The sequence below is a fragment of the Erithacus rubecula genome (genome assembly GCF_903797595.1).
Source record: "Erithacus rubecula genome assembly, chromosome: 17".
NCBI classification, from domain to species: domain Eukaryota; kingdom Metazoa; phylum Chordata; class Aves; order Passeriformes; family Muscicapidae; genus Erithacus; species Erithacus rubecula.
In genome coordinates this window covers 1731056-1756552 of record NC_136669.1, presented here as the reverse complement: position 1 = coordinate 1756552, position 25497 = coordinate 1731056, and the positions used below count along the sequence as shown (strand labels likewise).

The 25497-nt window shown below is 40.2% G+C and overlaps 2 protein-coding genes across 3 annotated transcripts in view; one reads left to right on the top strand and one right to left on the bottom strand.

The window, feature by feature from the left end:
* DNAH3 (dynein axonemal heavy chain 3) overlaps positions 1-15923 on the top strand; it is a 51228-nt gene extending 35305 nt beyond the window's left edge. Inside the window, exons 48-62 of the mRNA XM_079321151.1 lie at positions 22-688; positions 799-964; positions 1295-1511; positions 2434-2616; positions 3444-3642; positions 4485-6626; positions 7513-7738; positions 8101-8345; positions 9460-9576; positions 10355-10509; positions 11057-11224; positions 12040-12182; positions 12737-12941; positions 14784-14921; positions 15105-15923. Coding sequence (XP_079177277.1) covers positions 22-688; positions 799-964; positions 1295-1511; positions 2434-2616; positions 3444-3642; positions 4485-6626; positions 7513-7738; positions 8101-8345; positions 9460-9576; positions 10355-10509; positions 11057-11224; positions 12040-12182; positions 12737-12941; positions 14784-14921; positions 15105-15458 — 5325 coding nt within the window. The 3' untranslated portion in view covers positions 15459-15923. The remainder of the gene's footprint in view (positions 1-21; positions 689-798; positions 965-1294; positions 1512-2433; positions 2617-3443; positions 3643-4484; positions 6627-7512; positions 7739-8100; positions 8346-9459; positions 9577-10354; positions 10510-11056; positions 11225-12039; positions 12183-12736; positions 12942-14783; positions 14922-15104) is intronic.
* A 4973-nt stretch (positions 15924-20896) lies between these two features.
* LYRM1 (LYR motif containing 1) lies at positions 20897-25018 on the bottom strand. 2 transcript variants are annotated; one of them, XR_013776258.1, is made up of 4 exons: positions 24816-25018; positions 23747-23839; positions 21969-22237; positions 20897-21132 (listed from the first exon to the last, which is right to left on the bottom strand). XR_013776258.1 is itself a non-coding variant. In XM_079321150.1 (3 exons), the coding sequence occupies exons 1-3, from the start codon at positions 24972-24974 to the stop codon at positions 22121-22123; spliced, it is 369 nt and encodes a 122-aa protein (XP_079177276.1). In that variant the 5' UTR covers positions 24975-25018; the 3' UTR covers positions 21907-22120. The 2 variants fall into 2 exon arrangements, 1 of the variants encoding a protein (XP_079177276.1); XM_079321150.1 differs by lacking the exon at positions 20897-21132 and having other exon boundaries at positions 21907-22237.
* Positions 25019-25497: the final 479 nt, after the last annotated feature.

Below are 25497 nucleotides of genomic sequence, written 5' to 3'. Positions count from 1 at the left end.
TGATTCTTTTCATTTTGCTAGGTACTGAGTCATCTCTCCCCTACTGGAAAAGTCACTGATGACAATATCCGTGGCCTGTTCTTTGGAGACTACATAAAGCCCAGCAGTTCCGCCAAAATTTACGATGAGATCAGAGACTTACAGCAGCTGACAAGCGTGATGGAATTCTACCTGGAGGAATACAACAACATCAGCAAGGCCCCCATGTCCCTGGTGATGTTCCAGTTTGCTATTGAGCACATCTCCAGGATCTGCAGGGTGCTGAAGCAGGACAATGGTCACCTGCTGCTGGTGGGCGTGGGTGGCAGCGGCCGGCAGAGCGCCACCAAACTCGCCACCTTCATGAGCTCCTTTGAGCTCTTCCAGATTGAAATCACCAAGTCCTATGGCATCAGTGAATGGAAAGATGATATCAAACGAGTCATGCTGAAAGCAGGTGTTGCTAACAGCAACGTGTCCTTTTTGTTCTGCGATAATCAGATAAAGGATGAGTCGTTTGTGGAAGATATCAACATGCTTTTAAATACTGGGGATGTGCCCAATATCTTTGCAGCAGATGAGAAAGCTGAAATTGTTGAGAAAATGCAAAGTGCAGCAAGGATGGAGAATAGGAAAGTTGAAGCCACGCCCCTTGCTATGTACAGTTTCTTTATTGAAAGGGTGAAGAAAAATTTGCATATTTGTTTAGGTCTGTATGCAATGCATTGTTTCTTAGAATGTTTTTATTTTGGTTTATTTGTTTTTCTGCTTCCTAACTGCAAAGAAACTTAGGTAACAATCATGTTTTTATTTTTGTAGCCATGAGTCCTATTGGAGATGCATTTCGGAATCGATTGAGGATGTTCCCTTCACTGATAAACTGCTGCACCATTGATTGGTTCCAAACCTGGCCTACAGATGCTTTGGAAATGGTTGCTAACAAGTTTTTAGAGGATATTGAGCTCAAAGATGACATTAGAAAAGAGTATGAGTTTATCTATCAAAAAATATACAAAGCAAAAGTGTGTCCCCTGCCCCTTGTGCCCCCAGTGTATTTGATCTGTCCTTATAAGTGGACAAAGCTGAGCCAACTCTGGGATTTCAGAGCAAGTCAAAGATATTGAGACATATGTATCTGATGTGTCTGAAAATCAGACCACTCTTCCAGAGGAGTCCAAAACATTTCTAATGGGGAAAAATACATTTCTGGCTTCCCATTTCTGCCACTAATATCACTTTGTAACCTTAAGAGTAATTTTTTGAGGGTTGACATAATGACTGTATTTTCAAAGTAACGTGGAATTTTTTTCCCTAGGGTCGTGTCAGTGTGCAAATATTTCCAGGAAAGTGTGAGAGAACTGTCTGTTGGCTACTACGCCACGCTGCGCAGACACAACTACGTGACACCAACTTCCTACGTGGAGCTGATCCTCACCTTCAAGACCCTGCTGAATAGAAAAAGGGAAGAAGTTGACATGATGAGGACTCGTTATCTTGTGGGGCTTGAAAAGCTTGAATTTGCATCTTCACAAGTGAGTTTCAGATGAAATTGCTGAATATGTGCCGTATGTGTACTTCAATGTGGGATCTGTTTGGTTGAAAGTTAAAAAAATACAATTATTCATTTGTTCTTCACTGTATTCATAATGCTATTGATAGTTTTCTATAGAAAGCCAGCAGGAAAATTTAGATTTTTGCTTAGTAAGTTCAAGAAACTGTGATCTCTACGTTTGGATTACAGCTCTTAATAGAAAACAAAATTAAAATGTTGAAAGAATAAGCATTATAAATTTCATTATTTTCTCAAAACCTTATATGGAGAATCCACTTCATCACTCTAGTACATATTATCCTTTTCAAAATAGGGAAGAAATTGAAAAACATTGTAATAAAATATTAAACATTAATTCCTGAGTAGATGCCAATCAGGAAATTTATTGGATTCCATGTAAGTAATTCCTTTTTCAACCCTTGTGATCTAGGGATTGATCTTTCCAAGACACAAACTAAAGGGGCTTTTAGATACTTGCTGGATTAAGAAGATCCAGTTTGAAGCTTTTGCTGTCATTAATTCTGTGTTCCATTCCAGGTTTGTTTTGGAATTTGTTTTCCACCTGTGCACTAAAGGATTATCTGGACTTTCAGTAGCTGAAAGTGACTGTGAGGAAAAAATAGAATTAATCAATATCTTTCTCATTATTGAGATTAATGAATGTTAGAAAAGCAAGAGTATTGCATAGATGATGATAAATATACCTTTAAAAATCGAATCAGTTAAGTGAAACAGCTCTTAGTAAAAACAAACTAGAGAACTGTTAATTCTTTAGATCAAATGTCCTTTTTAAAATTGTATTACTATAGGGTCTTCCAATCTTTATTCCTAAGACATCAAGATATGAAATACACACAATGTTTGCACAGATTTTTTTCTTGATCTCCTGTCATATTCACCAGGTTGCAGACATGCAGAAAGAACTGACTGAACTTCAGCCTGAACTGATTAAAACGTCTGCAGAAACAGATAAAATGATGGTCAAGATTGAAAAGGAAACAGTTGAAGTAGATGCAAAGAAGGCAATAGTGTCAGCAGATGAGAAGGAGGCCAATGATGCTGCTGCTGTAGCCCAGGGCATTAAGGTAGAACACAAGGGTCTGAGCCTGGAGCACAACGGGCTCCGAGTAAATGGGAGCTGTGATGATGGGATGATGTGTTAATGGGTGAGCCAGGCTCTTAAAGGAACACAATTGCAGATGATGAATGACACACTCCAATATAAACACAGTAAATTTGGGCTATTGGGAGTCTGGCTGCATCTCACAGTCCTGCATAACTTCCCTTTCTGGTTCACATTCCAAGAGCTGTATAGCTCTTATTTCTCTACTAATATATTCTCATTTTCAACAGATTGAATAATGACCTTATACTGTTTCCAGGCCCAAAGACAGTTAATTTAGAGTTACCTGGGGTAATCTGGCATATGCTGCATGTAGTCCTGTTAGGCATGACTTTAGAGGTAATGCATAGCCAGACATCTGTAACACAGAATTTCTTGTGGGAAGCCTCAAGATTTCTCAATATTTTTTGCTGTAACTAGCTGGAAATGTCATAATGGTATTAAATATGGACAACTGCTGAGATCAGAGTATATGATAAAGAATTTAAGCTGCACAATATCAATTTTTCACTGTAAGATTTAACTAAGAACAACTGTATCTAATCTTCAATTCTCATTGCTAGACCAGAGAGACTTTGATCTTGAAATCTTGTTTTTTCAACTATCAGTTCAGTTTATTAAATTTACTAATTTTTCTACAAACTTCCCTCTTTAAACCGTGCAGCCAAATTGTGAAAGTGGTTGTGAGGAGTCTGATTAATGGGTACTGACCAGATAAGAGGTTCTGTGCTGTGCTGGGGTGATCAGCCTGGCACTGTGTTTACAACTTTCTGCCCAATGTCTTCACAGGATGAATGTGAAGCAGATCTTGCAGAGGCTCTGCCAGTTCTGGCTGCAGCAGAGGCAGCTCTCAACACCCTGAATCCCTCTGACATCTCTCTGGTGAAATCCATGCAGAATCCACCTGGTCCTGTCAAGCTGGTCATGGAGAGTATCTGTGTCATGAGGTCAATTAAACCAGAGAGGAAACCCGACCCCAGTGGCAGCGGTAATGACCCAGCTTTTGTTATCCCTGCCCCAGGAATGCAGCTGTGTGCACTCAGTGCATTGTGCTGGCACTGACAAATACACTGAGTAGCCAAGAGCTGCTCTTGCCATGCTGAGATGCTGCCCTTGCCTGACACTGCTGTACAGCTTTGTAAATATGATCCCAGCCACCAGCACAAAGTCATCTCTTCAGCTTGCTTTGACCCAACCTTGAGATTTGCATTTCTTTGAGGAATTCTGGGTGCTGGAGGTGTGCTGTGCACCATCTGCCTGTGTTTCCCCTTGTAATCCCTGTTTCCAAATTGTCAGTTATGCTGGGAGAGGGAATTCTAGTTATACCTCTGCCATAGGTGATTATTCTAACAAGATTTTTCTGTGGGGCTTAATGTTGTTATTGTGGGATTGCACAGGACTTGCAAGGTAGGAAGGAGACCTTTTCTTTTACTTTTCTTCTACCTTATATCTATACAGTTCAACCCTTCATAATCAAAAATAAGAAGCATATAAATACCTTTCATCCAAAATGGTTTTATCTAGATTAAGAAGGAATACTTCCACAGTTACTGATTTATCCCATGGACAATGATAAGAAAGACTGTATATTAATTTGTTTCCCTTAATGTGCTTGGTTGATTTAGAATTAATATGCATTTAATAAATATGTCATTGGTTAGTGATGCTGAAGGTCCTGTCTGAATTTCTTTAGGTAATGACTTTTCCAGACTATTCAATAGTCTTTGTATAGTAAAATTCCACTGCAATATAATTGATGTGTTTCAAAGTATTTTTTTCAGTTTCAACATGCATATATTGAGCCTGACTTTAGTCTTATTTGCAATACAGGTAAAATGATTGAAGACTTCTGGGGGCCAGCTAAAAAACTTCTCTCGGATATTAAATTCCTCGACAGATTGAAATCATACGACAAGGACAACATCCCTCCTCCTATCATGAAAAAAGTCAGAGAGAAGTTTATGAACCATCCAGATTTTCAACCAGAGGTTGTAAAAAACGTCTCTTCTGCCTGTGAAGGCCTGTGCAGGTGGGTGAGGGCCATGGAGGTCTATGACCGTGTGCAGAAGGTGGTCGCCCCGAAGCGCGAGCGCTTGCAGGCGGCCGAGGCCATTCTGGCGGTGCAGATGCAGAAGCTGCAGGTGAAGCAGGCAGAGCTGAAGGAGGTTGTTGATCGCCTTCAGGCTTTGCAAGATGAGTTTGATGAAATGAACAGCAAGAAGATAGACTTGGAGAATAACATTGAGCGTTGCTCGCAGAAGCTCGTGAGAGCTGAGCAGCTGATCAGCGGTTTGGGCGGGGAGAAGGAGAGGTGGACAGAAGCTGCACGGTTATTGGGAATTCAGTACATAGACCTGGTGGGGGATGTGCTGCTGTCATCAGGAACTGTGGCTTATCTGGGAGCCTTCACAGTCGATTATCGCCTGAAATGTCAGAAGCAGTGGCAGGATCTGTGCATTGAAAAGAACATCCCGTGCTCCAGCGATTTCAGCTTGAGTAATACGCTGGGGGATCCAGTCAAAATCCGTGCATGGCAGATTGCTGGATTGCCAGTTGATTCTTTTTCCATTGACAATGGTGTAATTGTTTCCAACTCGAGGAGGTGGGCTTTGATGATAGATCCTCAAAGGCAAGCTAACAAGTGGATAAAAAACATGGAGAAAAGTAACAAGCTGGCAGTTATCAAATTATCTGACACACATTATGTGAGGACATTAGAAACTGCTCTTCAGCTTGGAACACCAGTCTTGCTAGAAAATATTGGTGAAGAATTAGATGCTTTCTTAGAACCTATTTTATTAAAGCAAACATTCAAACAACAAGGAGTAGAATACATGAAATTGGGGGAAAATATAATTGAATATTCAAGAGACTTCAGGTTTTACATGACAACCCACTTAAGAAACCCTCATTATTATCCTGAAGTGGCTGTGAAAGTTTGTCTCCTCAATTTCATGATTACACCTTTGGGTCTTCAGGACCAGCTTCTTGGAATTGTAGCTGCAAAGGAGAAGCCTGAGCTGGAAGAAAAGAAAAACCAGCTCATTATAGAAAGTGCAGCCAATAAGAAACAACTAAAGGAAATAGAAGATAAAATTCTGGAGGTCCTTTCCTATTCAGAAGGAAACATCTTAGAGGATGAAACAGCAATTAATATTTTGTCTTCATCCAAACAGTTATCTGAAGAAATCTCTGAAAAGCAAAAAATTGCCTCTGTAACTGAGCAGGAGATAGATTCTACTCGAATGGGGTATAAGCCAGTTGCTGTTCATTCAGCTGTTGTCTTCTTCTGCATCTCTGATCTGGCCAACATTGAACCTATGTACCAGTATTCACTGATTTGGTTCATTAACTTGTATGTTCAGTCCATTGCTAAAAGCAGAAAGAGTGGACGTCTGAAGGAGAGAATTAAAAATATAACTAGCCATTTCACAGTGAGCATCTACAACAACGTCTGCCGTTCCCTGTTTGAGAAGGACAAGCTGTTATTCTCCTTCCTCCTCACAGTGGGCATTATGAAGGGAAAGGGCAAGATAGATGATGCAGTTTGGCGTTTCCTGCTGACAGGGGGTGTTGCTCTGGACAATCCTCACCCCAATCCAGCTCCAGACTGGCTGTCTAACAAATCCTGGGCTGAGATCGTACGTGCCTCTTGCCTGACAAACCTCCAGGGGCTAATGGAACACGTCAGGGACAATTCTTCCACGTGGAAGACAATCTATGACTCTGTCAGGCCCCATGAGGAATCCTTCCCAGGCTCCTGGGGCTCTCTGACAGGCTTGGATCGCATGGTTATCCTGAGGTGTTTGCGACCTGACAAAATCATCCCAGCAGTGCAGATCTTCATTGTGGATAACATGGGAAGAACATTTATTGAACCACCTACATTTGATCTTGGAAGAAGTTACAGTGATTCAAATTGTTGTGCCCCTTTGATTTTTATATTATCACCTGGTGCTGATCCGATGGCAGGTGAGATTGGTATTAAAAAGATCTTTTTTTTTATCTGGTTAAATGTCACTGGGTCTGACTAACCCAATAATAGTGTAGGTCCCCTCATTTGATCTTTAAAGTACAATACAGCAATGATGGAATATCAAACACTGGCATCTGCCCATATGTAAACAATGAGAGTAATATTTTCAGAGGGTGGGATGAAAGTAGTGGTGTTCAAATGTCTCAATCTCTGAGCAGCAATTTGGGGATCTAACAGATTGTAGCATCCAGACCCATTTATAATTTTACTTGCATTACAATTCTTTCAGTGGGTGTTGGAGGTTTGCCCCAGTCTTTATTGCAAACCCTCCTCCAGAAAGTTTCCTCCCTCTCAGTTGCTGATTAAATGGTGTATAAGCCACACTTAAAAACACATTTGTTAAATGGCCTTTAAAGTATAACCACCCAGATTATTTTTAAATCTGGTTTTCTGCCAAAAGAATTGTGATATGGAGTCATACTGCAAGGATGTATTTCCAGAAATACTGATTTTGATAGCAAAGATAAACAATTGTCCCCATCCAATAGAGAGAGTTGAGGGCTGTTGTGCAGCCTGGAACTGAAACTTGGGGCCAAAGAAGAGGTCAGCTATTTAATCTGGCTACTTTTAGTTTGTTTTTTTAAAATAATACCTTATACCTCTAAATTTTAGTGTATGCCTCAGAGACACAGTGACTGATACCACATGTGATGCTACTTCTGGGTTGTTGAGATAGTTTTTTTTGTTTGTTTGTTTTTTAATGGAGTAAAATATTTATTGACTTTTCTCCTTTTAATTACATTATAAAAATGATGAATATAACACATTCTACTTTCTAATAGACTTTGTCTTTGTTTGCATGTATAAAACTTGCCATCATAGGTTTGCTAAAATTTGCTGATGATGTTAGCATGGGAAGCTCAAGCATTCAAACAGTTTCACTTGGCCAAGGCCAGGGCCCAATAGCAGAAAAAATGATTTACCAGGCTATTACTGATGGAACTTGGGTAGTGTTACAAAACTGCCACCTTGCAACCAGCTGGATGCCTGCCTTGGAAAAAATCTGTGAGGAAGTTATAGTGCCTGAGAATACCAATGATAACTTCAGGTAGGAGTTTTAGTACTTTGTACTTTCTAATGTGAGTATTTCCTGTTTGCTGAAGACTGCAAAAAAGAAATTAAAATACTTCTGTAAGAATGCCGTAGTATGACATTCATATAATTTATGTGCAGTGATAAAATCAAGATCAATAATTAAGAGGTCATCTTTTCTACCTGTCCAATATAATCTACTTTATGCCTTTACTTTAAATCAGATTTAGATGTTATCTTCATAGTTAAACAAGTACTAAAACTGAGTTTTTTAGAGATCAAGATGCAAGATTATATTTTTGATTTTTTTTTAACCACTACTGCTGTCACTATTATACGATTTTTTTTTTTAATGGGTTTTTGAAACTCCTTTTTTAGGTTGTGGCTAACCAGTTACCCATCAGACAAGTTTCCTGTTAGTATCCTGCAGAATGGCATCAAAATGACCAACGAGCCTCCCAAGGGTGTTCGGGTGAATCTCCTGCGCTCCTACCTGAACCACCCCATCTCTGACCCTGTCTTCTTCAAAAGCTGCCAAAAGCCAAAACTCTGGCAAAAAATGCTTTTTGGCCTTTGCTTCTTTCATGCTGTTGTACAGGAAAGGAGGAACTTTGGCCCGCTGGGTGAGTTTTACATTATTTTGCATTTCATTTAAAACCAAAGGTTTTGAAATGAACTGCTGGAGTCTCTCTGTAAAAATTAACAGCATTACAGGAGTGCAATCTGCATTGCACTGACATCATAAAGTCTAAAAGATATTATTTACAGGGATTCTTATTCAGCCAAAACTACTTTGGAAGCTACTAAAAGCATTACCTTGGGGAAGACTAGAAAATGCAATTTTTCCAAATAAATATATTATACAGTAGTTACATGAAATTATAGCTTACTAAATTATTAGCTTATTACTATAGTTCTTGCTAACAATGAAATTCAGATACTTTAAAATTTTGTAATTAAAAATATGCCTTCTTATATTCTGCTTTTGTTACTTATGTGCATAGTTTGTTTTATCTAACCTAGTGCATGTATTTACTTAGTGTGAAACAAATCTATGTAGCTGCAGTGTGTTTATAACAAAGCAATGAAAAGATATACATTCATAAGATTTGTGCTTCAACTTTTTCTGCAATCTTCAAATACATAGAAAACTATATAGAATTTCTGTATGGCATAGAAATATATGGACTTAGAGATTCCACTTTTATAAATATATAAAGTTTACACTCTGCACTTGGGTAAAGTGTTCTCAGTCTTCCATTCCAGCTGAGTCTGTCTTCCTCATAACAGGTTGCTATTAGAAAATTATATATTTTGACTGAAAGCCAACTTTCATTATTTTAACAGTTAGCTATTTAAATAAGCACTAAATTTCCAGTATGAAGACACTCATTCATTGCTTTAGAGTAAAACTGGATTTTCTAGGGGCCATTTTTTAACATAACATCTACTGCTAGTGTGACATGCTGCAAACAGTGTTAATAGATGGGCAGATTAAAAATTGAAATCAATAAGTGAATTAATACTCCTGTTGGCATTGTGTCCAGATAGCAACAGATTAGCTTGAAATACAGGCAGGTAAAATATAATTTTCAGGACACTGTGATGCCAAAATGCCTTGTGCTTAATGAACCCCCTGGTATTCCAGGCTGCTTCTAGACTTGCAGTTGTGTCTCCCTGAGCCCAGCTATCAGCACATTGCTCCACTGCCCTGTGTGTCTTTTCTGAATTGAACAGGTTGGAATATTCCATATGAATTCAACGAGTCTGACCTCAGAATCAGTATGCAACAGATTCAGATGTTTCTGAATGAATATGAAGAAATCCCATTTGAAGCTCTGACCTATCTAACAGGTACATTGCATCCTCTCACATGGGTTTGTTGGCTTTGCTGATACACTGATAAACTGGTGAGTTCTCAACAAACTGAGTGGATTCCACACCAGTTTGTTTTACTGGCCTTCCACATCCAGTGTGGTTGTCACTGGATGGATGTTGGAGCTGGACTGGAATTGGTTTGGGATCCCAAACCCTCAGATGTCATTGTTGTTTTGATTTGTATATGGCTGCAGTTACTGATGGTCCAGCAAACCTCCTGGTCTTTGCTTCATACACATCAAATAAAACCACTGCTGGCCTCTGGGTCACCTTTGCTGGTCAAGGTGAGCCTGCCACAGGAAGCTTTGGCACTTCACCAGAGGATGTGATAATGCTCTAGGGTTAAAGCAGGAGGTGCTGATATATGGAAATAACTCAGTTCCTGTGAGTTATTCTGTTCTCTTTCTCCAGGGAGGTAAGCTGCTTTTTGGCACCTCCTCTGTCAGCCTTGTCATTCTTGATTTTTGTTAATATTATGATTAGCTTTATGAAAAAGAATTTTGGGACATGAGTAGCAGTTACTCAGACCAGCTCATAGAGGCACTTAAACCTTCCATCATTAAGACACATAAGTTTGGCACGTTCAGTTGTCTAATTTTCATTGAATCAATTGAACTATAAAACCTAAAAACTTTGGAAGATCTGGAGCTTTGGAGCTTCAGCTTACTAGAGTTTCCCATTATTGCAAAGCAATTTTTATTAGTTCATTAACTTCCATGTTTTTTTGTCCTGGTTTTCTCTGTTTTTTTTCCAGGGGAGTGTAACTATGGAGGTAGAGTGACAGATGATAAAGACAGACGTCTTCTCCTTTCCCTCCTTTCCATAGTCTACAACAAGGATATAGAGCAGGAGAAGTACATGCTTTCAGCTGGAACTGACTACTACATACCACCACATGGCCCATATGAGGTGAGAAGACAAGAAGTGTAAATTCTCTCTGAGTTTTTGGGGAAGAACTTAATTACACCGTGCTTGGATAATGCTGAATACAACAAATAGAAAATAAACCCCATAAGGTCATAAAGGTCATTGCAACCAGTCTGACCTTGAAAGCAGCAATCAGGAGGAAGAGGTGGAATGGCAGGAATTTCCATCCTCTTTTTCCCTTCTAACAGCTGCATGGAGATAATGAATGTGCTCAAATCCCACCCATTTGTGTAGCCCACAGTTGTAGGGATGACACATCCAGCATCCTACCCCTTCTGTGACTCCTACCAGCACTCCTTGGATATTTCTAATTTGCATGAGGGTGGCATTAACAACTCCTCCATGAGTTTTTGAATCACTCAGAACTTTTACATTTATCTCTGTGGAGAGTCAGTTAATTTCTGGATGTGTTTAACAGGGAAGTGCCATCTTGAATTGCCAATGGGAAGGTTCTGTCCCAGTTTGGTTTACTGATCATTTCTGAATATCCCATTACATGATGTCTGGCATCTGAATGCTTCTTTTCCAGTCTTACATTGAATACATACGAAGTTTACCAATCACAACACACCCTGAAGTGTTTGGACTTCATGAAAATGCAGATATCACCAAGGATAACCAGGAGACCAACCAGCTTTTTGATGCAGTGCTCCTGACTTTGCCTAGAGAAGCAGGGGGAGCTGGCAAGTCCCCTCAGGTAACTGGGGAAGAAAGATCAATTAGCACTCAGACAGGTGCCCTTTCCTGACATATCTTAGGTCTCACAGTAATCCAACACCTCTCATCTCATGCCTGTAGCACTGGGAGTAGATGTGAATGTCTGTGTAGAGAAGCAGATGGATTTGGCAAAGATGGACCCTTAAAGATGGAAGATGCAAAGTCATTCAGTCCAAACAGATTAATACCACATGTCCTGGCAGCTCAGATTCCTCAGGCCAAATCCATGCCCCTTTGAGATACAGATAAATAACCTTTCAAGCCTCTCAGATTTGACATCCTATATATTACACACAAGTGGATTCTTGGGAAGTGGAATTGATGGACCCTGATTTCCTGCAGGGTTGTCTAGTGATCTTATTCTGTGATGTCTGATATGCTGTAAGTAAAGCTTCTCTTGTGGCTGGGGTATTCAGGAGTCTTCCCCTTATTTTGCTCATGCTGCACACTTCATCTTTTCCTTCCTTGTGGCAGTAATAGGATTATGCTTGTCTGCTCTCCTGCCTGTTTCCTTAGTAATCACCTAAAACCTTGTTACAAACTAAAAATTACTAATAAATTTAAAATTATTGAGAAGGAAAGAGCAAGCAGGCAAATGCAGAGACAGACAGGATGATGCCCAAAGCAAATAAGAGCATAAAAGCACTGTATCTTTAGGAAAATGGGCTAAAATACCTATGAGGTTATACAGGAAAAAAAAAATTATGAAGTCTGTAGTGTTTTCGGGCATATATTAAATAAAAATAGGAGGGGGAAAAGGAATATTTGTTATTCACTGCAAATTTGTGACTTCAGGAAGTTGTTGAAGATTTGGCACAGGACATCCTATCCAAACTACCAAGTAGCTTTGATATGGAAGAAGTGATGAAGGCATACCCAGTGCTTTATGAAGAGTCCATGAATACAGTTCTTAGGCAAGAACTAATTCGATTTAACAGGTATGGCTCAGTGTTTGGGGTAGTAGTTCTTACACTGAAATATGCTTGTGCTCATTGGTGCTATACATTACATTAATGATATATATATACCATACATTTTTCCTAACTTGTTAGATTCTGCTTTGGATGAATCTTTTAAAAAGACTTGAAAACTCAGTACCTGAATATGACAATAGTACCTGTATTTTTGGATTATGAATTTAAATCAGATTGAGTTTGCTGTGTTGAGGTAGAGCAGCCTCCTTTAGTCTTTGTGATGCCCAGGTCTCAATATTCACAGCACACCATGACAATGAGCGCTACAAACTTTGAAACTCTTGATACTTAATTTCCCTTGTCTAGAGGGAAAGATTTCACTGTCTTTTATTCTGTGTGTGTATGTGTGTTTCTAATTTGTTTGCTTTTCTAAAGTTAAGTAAGAGTTTTGATAGCTACAGGTGAGATAAGGAATTTCTGACAGGACATTTACCACCTCTATCAACCCTTCATTCAAGCTGGACTGAGGGGTATTTAACCAGGTAATAATAATGACAATTCCTTTGTTTTCTCTGAAGGCTTACTGAAGTTGTTCAGAGCAGCCTCATTAATATAGGCAAAGCCATTAAAGGCCAAGTGCTGATGTCTTCTGAGCTTGAAGATGTTTTCAACAGCATGCTAATGGGCAAAGTGCCATCCATGTGGGCTGCCAAGTCCTACCCATCCCTGAAGCCCCTGGGCAGTTACGTGTCGGATCTCCTCTGTCGTTTGGAGTTCTTCCAGGTGTGCTGAGCTGAGCCTGAGGAATCTGGGCAGCTGGGGCTGGAAGCTGCATGGGGAGATGTGTCAGTGCTGTCCCTGGGCAGCTGGGGCTGGAAGCTGCATGGGGAGATGTGTCAGTGCTGTCCCTGGGCAGCTGGGGCTGGGAGCTGCATGGGGAGATGTGTCAGTGCTGTCCCTGGGCAGCTGGGGCTGGGAGCTGCATGGGGAGATGTGTCAGTGCTGTCTCTGTGCAGCTGGAGCTGGATGCTACATGGGGAGATGTGTCAGTGCTGTCCCTGGGCAGCTGGGGCTGTGAGCTGCATGGGGAGATGTGTCAGTGCTGTCCCTGGGCAGCTGGGGCTGTGAGCTGCATGGGGAGATGTGTCAGTGCTGTCCCTGGGCAGCTCCAGGCTGGGAGCTGCATGGGGAGATGTGCCAGTGCTGTCCCTGGGCAGCTGGGGCTGGGAGCTGCATGGGGAGATGTGTCAGTGCTGTCCCTGGGCAGCTCCAGGCTGGGAGCTGCATGGGGAGATGTGTCAGTGCTGTCCCTGGGCAGCTCCAGGCTGGAAGCTGCATGGGGAGATGTGTCAGTGCTGTCCCTGGGCAGCTCCAGGCTGGGAGCTGCATGGGGAGATGTGTCAGTGCTGTCCCTGGGCAGCTCCAGGCTGGGAGCTGCATGGGGAGATGTGTCAGTGCTGTCCCTGGGCAGCTCCAGGCTGGGAGCTGCATGGGGAGATGTGTCAGTGCTGTCCCTGGGCAGCTGGGGCTGGGAGCTGCATGGGGAGATGTGTCAGTGCTGTCCCTGGGCAGCTGGGGCTGGGAGCTGCTCACACACTGTGCATTAGCAGCATTGCAGTTAGTTGGGCAATTGCTCTTCATCCCTTGGTGCTAATCCAGTGATGCTTGTGGTGCTTTCCATCTTTCTATTCCCAGAAGACTCATTTTAGTTTGGATTGGTGTCTGGATGACTTCCTTGCTGAAAGGACATTGAGCTGGGTGTAAGGATGCTTTAGAGCCACTGCATAACAGGCACCATGAAATTTTATATACGTGTCTGTAAATATCTTTCAAGTTTCATAAAATGTGACACCACTTTCACACGCTATTTTATTTTTATTATTTCCATTATTTCCCTTGCACTCTTAAAACTACAAAGAATTCAAGTACCTTAAATAGTGAGGTACTGAGATGTAGTGAAACCCCATAGAAGTCAGGAGAGGAGAAAGCCAGGAAGAAATGTCTGAGATTTATGTCAAAGGCAGAGTTTCCTGTTTGCTGGGCTTCTTTTGACTCCACAGAACTTACAACACTCTGAGGACATTCTGCCCTTGTTTTGCTTTTACCTACTGAATTGTGTGGACAAAGCACAAGATCTCTTGTCTGGAATTTTTGTACAGGAAAAATTCCTCTACTAGGACCTGATGTGTAGGCTGTAGTGAGTGCCCTCACAGTAATCAGTGAAGAATGTAAAAGAAATTGGCCTTTTTTTCATGTTAGGAGATTGGTGTTTACAAAACTGTAAAAGAAAGTATTTTGATAAAAGTATCCAAATTCAATCACTTGTTTTTGGAAGCTGTTATCTGTACTTAACAAAATGTGCTTATGCTGCTTTCTGAATTTTTTCTCAGTAGCACTGAATTCTGGTTGTTTCAGAATGAGTGATTATTTTTGTTGTCATCCTAAAGAACTGACTTCTGTGATTAGTTGTCTCTGAAAAAGAGAAAATTGATGGAAGGATGCAGAGGGTCCCATTAAGGCTTAGATATTTCATTGTGCTGTTTGAGTGTATCTGACAAGGGCACAGTGAAGCCAAAAATAGATTGGATTATTTTTTTTACATTTGTTTTCTCTCTCCTTATTCAGGATTGGGTTGACAAGGGGCCACCCACAGTCTTTTGGCTCTCAGGATTCTTCTTCACTCAGTCTTTTTTGACTGGTGTGTTACAAAACTTTGCCAGAAAGTACACCATCCCAATTGACCACATTGGGTTTGAGTTTGAGGTAAGAAAAATGCAGAAGAATTTTGTTTTTCTTGATCAGCTTGAAAAATGTTCTGGGGCAGCAAGAAATAGAGTTTTCAGATGAAAAGGTATTTTATTTAAAGGAGCAATTTCAGACTGTCACTTGTAGGATTTAGTATACTCCAGATACAAATAAAATCAAGCAATGGTTTAATCATTCTAGGTGATGAAACAGGAGTACACAATGGAGAAAATGCCAGAGGATGGGGCTTATGTGAGAGGCCTGTTTTTGGAAGGTGCACGATGGGACAGAGAATCCTTCGTAGTTGGAGAATCACTCCCAAAAATCCTTTATGATCCTTTGCCCATAATATGGCTGAAGCCTGGAGAAAGTTCCAGCTTCCTACATCAGAATGTCTATTCATGCCCTGTATACAAGACAAGTGAAAGAAGAGGTGTCTTATCCACCACTGGGCACTCAACCAACTACGTTCTGTCGATTGAACTCCCTTCAGACAAGCCCCAGAAGCACTGGATCAATCGAGGGGTGGCAGCCCTGTGCCAGCTGGATGACTGAGAGGGTGCAAAACTGAGGTTGTAAAGATCTGATTTAATCCTCTATGGCTGCATGGTTGTTGTTTTTTTTTTGTTTTGTTTTTGTTTTTTAATGAAATCGGGCCTAAAGAGTTTTGATGCTGATTTAATAGGAATTCCCCTTCACAATTCTTGCAAATAAGATTGTGGATTTGGCTACCACTTCTGTGTCCCAGGAGTATGTAGGATAAGAAGGGAGGAGATGAGAATATTCTGTTGTCAACATATGAAACCAATCCTCCAATCCTCAGACAGAATGAACTACCAAAACTGTTTTATAAATCTCTAGTCATTCCTCGATGAAGTGTCTCAGAATTCCCGTGGAAAACTTTGACAGCACTTTATTGGGAGCTGCCATTTCTCAGAAGAGTATGCTTATACCATATAACTCTTTTTTCAGTATTATTTACCTACCTATTCCAGGTACCTGATACATGGAGTGGTTTTCTTTCTCACTTGCCTTCCTGCCAGCAGCCACAGCAATTCCCTCCTCCCCCCTGCATCCCCCACAATCTCATGGGGTGAGATAAAGACAGTTTAATAGGGAAAGCAAAAGCCATGCACACAAACAAAGCAAAACAATGAATTCCCTGCTGCCCACAGGCAGGCAGGTGTTCAGCCATTCCCTGGAGACCCATCACAGGTAAGGGTGACTTGGGAAGACAAAAAACATCACTCCAGATGTTCCCCTCTTCCCCCCACTGTCCCCTCACTCATTTGGGGTCAGCTGTCCTGGCTGTGTCTCCTCCACCCTCCAAGCACCCCCAGCTTCCTCCCCAGCCTGGCAGGGTGAAAAGCAGAAAAGGCCTTGGCTCTGTGCAGTCCCTGCTCAGCAATAACAAAAACATCTCTGTATTATCAACCTCATGTTCAGCACAATCCAAAACACAGCCCCACACCAGTGTGAGGAAAATTGACTCTACACCAGTTCATTGACTGAACCTAGCACACATCTTGCTCTCTTGCATGTTGGGCTAATAACTGCCTGAAATTTTGTACTTGTTTAAGCCCTTTCATCAGAGAAGCTCAAAGTAGCTTGCAAACATTAATTAAAAATAAAATAGCCCGAACATCTTCAAAGAGCTGTGCAGTCATTAACTAATCCCCACAGCATGCCAAGGAGGTGCTGAAGATGCATCATTAGACTTGTGTACACAGTACAAGAGAAGCACAAAGATCAAGGCAAACATTTAAAAAAACATGCACTACACAGACATCTGCTAATTTGGGGTCTTGTATTTTTTTTTCATTGCCCAATTTGCAGCATTTTAATGACTTGCAGTCAGAGATTCAGCCATCATTTGGCAATTTGCAGTATCCTGCTCCAGGCATGAAGGGATGATGCTACAACTCATTAAAAGACATGGTTCTTGTCATAGGGGTTTGTCTGTTGTCTTGTGCTTAGGTCAAAACAGTTCATTATTGTTTTATTAACCACTGGTTTGTTTTATGCAGATATTGATGAATTAGTAACTGTTAAGGATGGTAGTGCAAGGTCAGGCAGAAGTGTTGGGGGAGTTGTGCAGTGCTGCTCTCAGGAAGATGCACAGGTAAACAGCAGCTCCATGTCTCAATCTGACACATCAACAGTCCAGGCATTTGGTGAATCACTGGTATGTGAGACCTAAAGGATGTTTGTTTTAATAAAAGGGACAGAGATGTGCAGGTGTTTCAAATTACAGAGAGGAAGAAACTACTCTTAACAAATTAGGCTAAATGATATTTGGCACCTGTACCAAAATAAAACTTGTTTATGAATGTTACAGCACACTCATCCAAACAGACAACAGTTTTTAAGAAGAGAATCATGTTTCAGTAGATCTATAAATAAATTAATTAAAATTGATCCTTGAAAAAATTATTTTCTTAGACTTCATAAGCAATACTTTGTAGTTTTTATTAAGTATTCTGTTAATTAACATTAACAGAAATTTACTGTGTTTTTGACTGCCTGCATCTCGTTGTTGTTGTAATTGCATCAGCAATTCAGATCACAAATTAGGCCATTGTGGCATCAGAGATAACAAACCAGTCATGAGGCTCCTTGGAAGTTCTGTGTCAGGCCAGAGGGCAGGACCTGGCTCTAAAATCCTTCCATGGATTGAGCAGCTCAGCCACTGCTCTCAGGAGAATCTTTCCACTCAGATGCAGCTTCTTATCAAGGCACTGGTGACACCTCAGGTGCTGAAAGGCAGGCAACAATTAACACTAAAATGAAGGTTTGTCAATCCTCTTACAAAAAAAAAAAAAAAAAAAAAATTAATCCATTTTTTAAAAGTCAGATTCATGACCTAAATTATATTTTATGGAGATCAATTACTTTTAAACTCTTAGAAATCTGTGTAGTAGCTTGCCATGTGGGTTGCTTGTTAACCCTTTTTTGTGAATAAACAGTAACTGGTAGTTGATTAAATGGCACAGTTGTGGTTGCTGTGAATATACAGTGACATGTCTGCAATCTCCTTGTTACTGTGTTGATTTTTCTAAATGCTTCCTGTGTGCTGATGTTTAGATTTCTTATGAAAGCATCTCTTGGAATGTAATTAAAGATGTATTTTAAGCTTTTGTAGACATGATAAAATATCTGTAGATAAGAGGGGATTTTTGCACCCCCTTCACCAGGATCAGGCATGGCTGATTTGCTTTAGCTGCTGATCACTGCAGTGCATGATTCCTGGGCTGCCCTCCCTAGTACAGAAAAACTGATGGAATTTACTCTCTCTTTTAGAGATATTTTTCTGTGATTCTTTGAAATGAGTTTCCCAACCTTATTTTCTTAGCATTGTCTAGACTCTCCTGGAGAATGATAAACTGGCTAAACATTAGAATTCACAACCTTTCTTGGATGAGATGCATTTAGAAAAAAGAAAAAGGCATTTCAGCTGCTGGTTGGACATGATAGAAATGTGAAAATTTCTGGACAAACTAAATACCTTGTAACAGTAGTATTAGAATCCTTGGATTGACAGGTTTAAAATTTTCATTTCCTAATTAGCACTCATTAAATAAGCCACAAAAGCCAGCTGTAATTACTTCAAATTGTAGATTTACAGCCTTGGTAATAACTCAAGGCAGATGGAAAGAAATTAATGGAGCAAGAGGTATTTTTCCCTTAACAGATTTCCAGCTAGGGATGCTGTAAGACAGTCAGAGTTTGTACATTTTCCTAGGAGAATGAAACCATCTTATCTGTACAAAAACTCTTTTTAGAAAGTACTGCTGTGGATTTTAACACTGTTAGGCTGTGAAAAAGCAGAAGACAGTGCAAAGATCCCAATTTCTTCCACTTATTAGAGTTATTAGTGAAAATTGCAGGTCTCTGCTTTAATTAGGATTTTTAAGAATGAATGCAGAGGTGTGATCAGATAAGTGACCTTTCTGTCAGTGGATAAAAGATGGATGTTGGAACCATTTCTGATGGATACATGGTAGGGCCCAGCAGAGTGAGGTCCAGCTTGCCTTATTTTTTTAATAACCTTTCTTAACCTGTTTTGGTGCTGGGATGTTGTCCTGGGAATCAATCAGGACAACAAAATGAGCAAAATGCAGCAAAATGAGCATTTCCTCATGCCCAGACAATGGAGGGGGACATTCATATTCTTAAAAGGTTGTGTGCTTGTTAATGTTAGTCATAAGTGCACAGCTCCATAAATTACAACTTAGTAATGATGGATTTAGGGACAGAATTTCCAGAAGTGATGTTATTTAGGTATTCAAGGCCAGATTACCTGTGTCAACAAATTATTTCTGCCTTGCAGTTGACTTGCAGGAGAGTTCATGCAACTGACTCAGAACTTTTGTTTCTGAAGAATACAAAGTTAATGTCATCATTTTCTTCTAAATCATTCTAGAGTATCTCCTGACTATGTGATAAATTGGAAAATGACAGTATTTACTGGAAGGGGAGTCAGGGAAGGTTCTGCAAGTACAGGACAGGGTGTACACTGACTGGGTGAATCCAGTGCATTACAAATTCTGCAGGAAGCAGAGGCATTTTAGGACAAGCTGTTTCTGCAAGTGAAATGAATGTGTAGGAATGACATATTGTGCAATCATTGGGATACTTTTTGACAGAAGTTACAAGGGCCTTGGCATCTAATACAGGAGTACCAGTTAAGATGTCAGCCTGTCTGCTGGACTGAGCTGCAGATTAATTTTTTTTTTTAATGAAACTCCCTCAGAATGGTGGTTTGCCAGTTTGACCTCCAAAAACAAAGGACTCTAGTTAGATTCTCCTTTTCATACCAACCTTACCTTAAGCTATGAAAGAAAGGGTTTGTTCTCTAGACTTGAAAAAAGAGCTGATCTAATCCTTCCTTTAGCTGCACAGCCTGAAGTTTTAACAAATTGCAGTCTTTGCCTTCTGGTGATAGAGAGTAATGAGGATGAAGCACCAGTTAATCATTTTTCAACACTTTGAAGAATTATTAGGCTGTCTAGCATTTTAAGGCATCTCAAATAATGTGATGCTGTTACTTGCTGGTTTCTCAGCATCTGAACCTTTTAAAAATTGCTTCTTTGTATTTTCCTTGAAAAGTAAACTCAAACTCCTGTTGTTATCTCATTTGGTGTAAATCTTCTGTAATTTTAGGGCTGTTCCTTTGAAATAATTTACATTTTGCAGTATGTGCTTAGGAAAGAGTTGTGATTATAAGACAGACAGTAAATTTCCAGCTCATTTCCATGGCTGTTTATTCACCTGATGTGTCAGAGCATCAGTACCTTCATTAGTCACATGAACTTCAGCAATTCAAAAGATGTGAATGATAGTTTAATGACAAAGAGTGAGCTTAGGCTTCCATTCAAACCCCTTGCCTCTGCACATTTTGGTTGGGCTCAGTTGACACATCCCTACACTGGTGTATCAGAATTAGGATAGGAAGCCTGTATTTAGACTTCTTTCAATGAAGAATTAAGCAATCTGTGCAATCATGTTAATTTTTTTCTGCTTTTTCAGTGCAATCCCTCTTTTCCTAGGCTAAAGGAGTTTTGTTGTGTGTCTTCCTGGCAGCAGTAAATTTACAATAAATTTCCAGTGACAGAACAATGGCATTTTACCTGTTACTCCTCACATGAGGCATTCCCAGGAAATAATTATATGGGAATAGAGACCTTTGTGGAGTGGAACCATAAAAGGCAGTGAGAAACTGGGCCAGCCAGTACCTGTCATGCTGATTCACTCTTCTTATTACTTTCTTATACTTTCCCACCTGCTTGTACTTTTTTCACTCTTAAAAGTGCATTCCTGGGGGAGGGACTGTCAGTCTTCTGCACAGGACTAGTTCTAACTTACTTTTCACGTAGACAGCAATATTTCATTGTCATTGTTTATTAGAGCTTGGAGAGTTTTGAATGACTTGGTGAGCTCAGAAATGAGATTTCATTGATTTCTCCCACTTTAAAGGAAACCACAGACACATGCATGTTTCAAATTTGCTTTATTTTGCCATTGTTAATGTCAGGCTGGAATAGGTTGTCCTTAAAGTGCTGTGGAGTGTGTGTAGGTAGTGTCCAGTACAGTGTGGCTCTTGTCCAAGCTTGGTCTCACTGATATTTCCAGCCTAAAGGATAGAAGGCTCCCCTAACTTCCCTCAAGAGAACATGTCAACAGCCTGCTCAAATCAGGGGACTGCAAAGGAGCCAAAACAACTGGCAGCCTGTGAAAGGAAAATTAATTTAATTTTAATTCTATTCATGAGGCATCTGGGAAAACAGAAATACCCCTCAAACTTAGGAGACTTGTAGATACTTTCTTTTACTAAAGTTAGGGTTCTGTCCATAACATAAGAGTTAAAACCTAACACTAAATTAAAATAATAGTTGGGAAAGCCAGTGTTCTGATTATGTTGAAAAGCTGATCATCTGAAAACACAGTGAGGACACCAAAGCATCCTAAGCTTGTTCCCACAGTGATACCATAAAGAAAAAGTTTTCAGCCAGTCAATACATGGGAACCTGAAGAACCCAACTCTGGAATATTTTACTCAGAGTTGTGTAATAGCATTCCAAACTTTGCATTTCACATCCACACCCTCTCCAAAGAAAAGGAGAAAAAAAGCTGACACAGGGAGTCTAGGCCACTCCTCTGCAGTTTGCACAAAGAAAAAGGAATAGGGGCACTTCTGCTCTTTTCTACTGTCCAGAAACAAAACTCCCCCATAAGGATACTGTGAAACTGGAACTCTGCAGGGACAGCAGGCAGAGCAGAGAGGAAGGAGAGCAGGCAATGGTGCAGTGACTGAATTCCTACTGGCATTCAGAAGCTCTGGAGGAACTGGGTCTGCTTGACTGTCCCAGCCTTCCTGGATTCTGGCTGACCCTACACAAGGCACTGTCTGGAGTCACAGGTGAGCACAGAGACAGATAAACAGAGCTGGAAATCCTGCTGCAGTTTGTCCTGATGTCAAAGCAATCTTTGTATCACACCTCAGTCCTTAAAAAGTTACTTTTATTGACAAGACAGTGGTTGAAATGTAATAAATACTAAACCAACCTTATCCATCATACACAATGGATCAATTGGCTTTTGGCCTCAGGAAATGTGTGAACAAGTGACCACACCATTCACAGTAGTGCACACAAATCACCTGGATGGCAGCTCACAGCTGAAAGGATGTGATTGCACATCACAGCTTAAATGCTGAATTATGAAACTTCATCATGGGATTGCAGGTAAATGGGCTTAGAAATCTTCCTCAGCTTTTCCTGGTGCCTCAGTGTACGGCCTTGTTTATGGGCAAGGCCCATGGGAGGCAGGTGGATCTGGAAAAGAAAATCCCACCAGTTAGGTGCATATTGGGACAACAAACTTTCACTGAGTTTAAATAATTTCTTCACCCTTTGGAGAGGGGAATTCTGTCTCAAGCCAGGTTATTAAGATTTCCAGGAGGAGCACTCTCTGAGGAGTGATTAGTGGTGTAACTTCCAGGCATTAATTTTTCTGTTTATTAAAATCCTGTATATGCTTGGCCTTAGTAACCTTTGCAGTTTGGTATCAGACTGCAATGATAATTGATGAAGTAGGATTGCTGAAAATGTTCCAGAACAGTAAGAACTAGAACTAGAAAAAATTCTTGAGTAGATGTCTTGAATCACTGTGATTTATTCATACCTATTTAACAAGTCACAAAATAAACCCCAAACTGTATGTATTGAAAGCCTGCCTTCTTACTGTCATGATTATATATATGGCACATTAAAATGCACAATCAATGTCATTGACTCCATAAGCAGAAGGAGCAATAGGTGACAGACTCTTCCTTTGATTGACAAAGTCTTTATATTTCATAAGACTCTAAGTGGGAATCAAGCAGCTGTAACCCCCCTAAATAACTGAAAAATGTAGGTGGTAGCAGTCAGGTGTTACTGTTGCTGAGGCTGTCATCCTGTAAGATGGGTGTTTAGGTGCAAATAGTAGTAAAAGCACTGACTAAAGCAGCAGTAGAGATTTCTAGAATCTCAAAAAATAATAATTATCCAGTTTGTCTGAGAGAGCAGATCCTTTGGAATTTTGAAACCACTGCAGAACATGGATTTTAGGCCCATTTCTAGGAACACTGTTTGCCAGCTGTGAATTGTTGTTCTGTATACTGTAACACATGGTAACAGTGACCACAGTCCAGGCAAGCATCTGATAAAGATACAATTTAATTTTGACCATGATAAAGCACCTAGAGATGTGTAAATATAAACTCATCAACTGGAGTAGAGAGGAATCTCTATGGGAGGCAGCATTACTGACAGAAGTGAGGAAACTATTGAATGCTGCACCAGAAGACTTTGCTGCAACTTCCAGCATTTCAGTAATCCTGGACATGTTCTTCTGCAGGAAGAAGGGAAAAGAAGCAGCAACACAGACAGGTATGTCATAAGGCCTGATCTGTGACCAGAACAGTTAACAGCAATGTAAGCTGTAAAAATTATTGTACCTATGGCAGATGTCATTAGGTATTTTTATTCTCTCATTCTCTTCTGGTACTTGATTCCATTACCATGTTTTTCTATATTCATTGGTTGGTTAAATATTCAGAGGCCTTGGGAGTTTAGTTCATGCAACTCCATTTAGGCTCTGACTCCTTACTTTGAGAAGAAATCCTCCAATTTACAGTGAAGATAGAGAACATCTCAATGTACATTTGGCTCTGCTTTAGCAAACATTTAAATGCCAGCTCATCTAAAAATGCAGTGCAGTGAGAGTGATGGAAACTGATGGTTTTGTTGTACAGGGAAAGCTCAGTGGCTATCAGTGAAGACTTGGTGATTTATACTCACAGGTCTTGGGTAAGGGATTTTATAGTGAAGTCCAATTTCTATTCTTGCCTCACATTCTTCTATGCACTGCTTAATCAGCTCTGGATCTGTTACCTGTGATGATCAGACAAACAGGTGTTTTATAGGAGTACAGTAATTAGCAATTGGAAGCTCAAGTGTAAATGATGCACAGCATGTGGCTTTCCTTACTTATTCTGGCAAACCCAAGGGTACAATGATTGTATTGTTCACATCCATAAAAGGTAACATTGGTTTTTTCCTCAACTCAGCAGTTCTGGGCTTGATGGTGCTGAATGTTGAGGCCCAGAGGCTGTCAGGACTGAGGCTACAGAAGGAGTTTTTTACCCAAAAATAGTATTTTCTCTGTAAAAAGACAATACACATGTAAACTACTACTATATCTATAAAAAAAATCATGCTCACTTGTTCATCACTCTGCAAGGTCACCAGTGGAGAAAGGAAAGATGCTGCTTGGTGCATTTTCTGTTACCATCCTATCCAGAAACTCTCTTTGAAGTCAGAAATGTGGTGTGAATTATGACTTAAATTATTTTTTTTTTTTGATTTTGCATTACTTCAATTTAGCCCCAGACCAATATGAGATATAAATAAGCGTTGTGATCTTGAATTACCAGAAGGGCCTTTGATTACCAGGGTTTGAAATTTCTTCCTTAAGAAAAAAATTAAAGTGCTTCTTTTAAAAGAAGTGCCAATAATTGCTGCTTTGAAAAGAAAAAAGAAGCTGCTGAGCTCTGTTTGCCATTGCATGGGTAATGATACACTTAGCTAACTTTGTAAAGATCAAAAGCTGCTTCAATTACACAAGCAGTATCTTTGGAATTTAATTTTTTCTTGGCACTTTTTTACTGAAAAAAGACCTTTTAGACTTCTACAGTAGTTAATGAAGAGCTGAAATGGCTTGAGTTTTCTCAGGAACAATATTTAAACTGTAACCCAAATACACCAAAATTTAAGGTGAACGAAATTTTGGAAACTCAACCCAATTCTTATTTTAGCATAAAAACGAGAGGAGAGCAATTCAGAAATTCCACACTGTGAGGACACTCACGTTTTTGTTTTTCCTGAATAATGTTCTGGCTTCATTTCTAATGTACTCTTTCTCTCTCCTGGTCTCCTCCACCTGCCCTGATGCTGACTGCCAGGTTTTGGCTATTTGCAGAACCCTGCGGTAAAGACCAAGAACTTCTTGTCGAGTTGCTGGTGTCATCTAAAAAGACAAGACAAATCCCCCAATGGACATGAATATTTGAGTTGCCAAAAGGCCAGCAAACAGGATGTTTTTCCACATCATTAAATTAGTATAGAAATATTTCTGCCATCCAAAGATATGCTGAGCTATATGAAAAAAAAAGCCCTGAAATAGCTGTAAACAATAATCAGCTGTTGAAAGCTGAAGACTCAGTCCAGCAAAGTATTTATACAGATATTAAATCTGCCTCCATTCAAACAGCTTGAGCTCTTGCTCAAAGTTAAGCACTTGGTTTAATGCTTTGCTGAATCAAGACTGATACAAGAATGCCTGGGTTCTGTTTCACTGATGTTTTGCAACAGACATTGGGCAAGTCACTGAAACTCTATGCATCCCCCTTCCTGAGACATTGCTGTACCAATGCTGACCCTATCTTTGCAAATCTGTGAATGAAATACATGATAAAACCACCACAATATTGCTGAAAGCTTATACAGGCTCCAGGGGCTGAGAGGCTTATTTGTGATACCATGACAGTAGG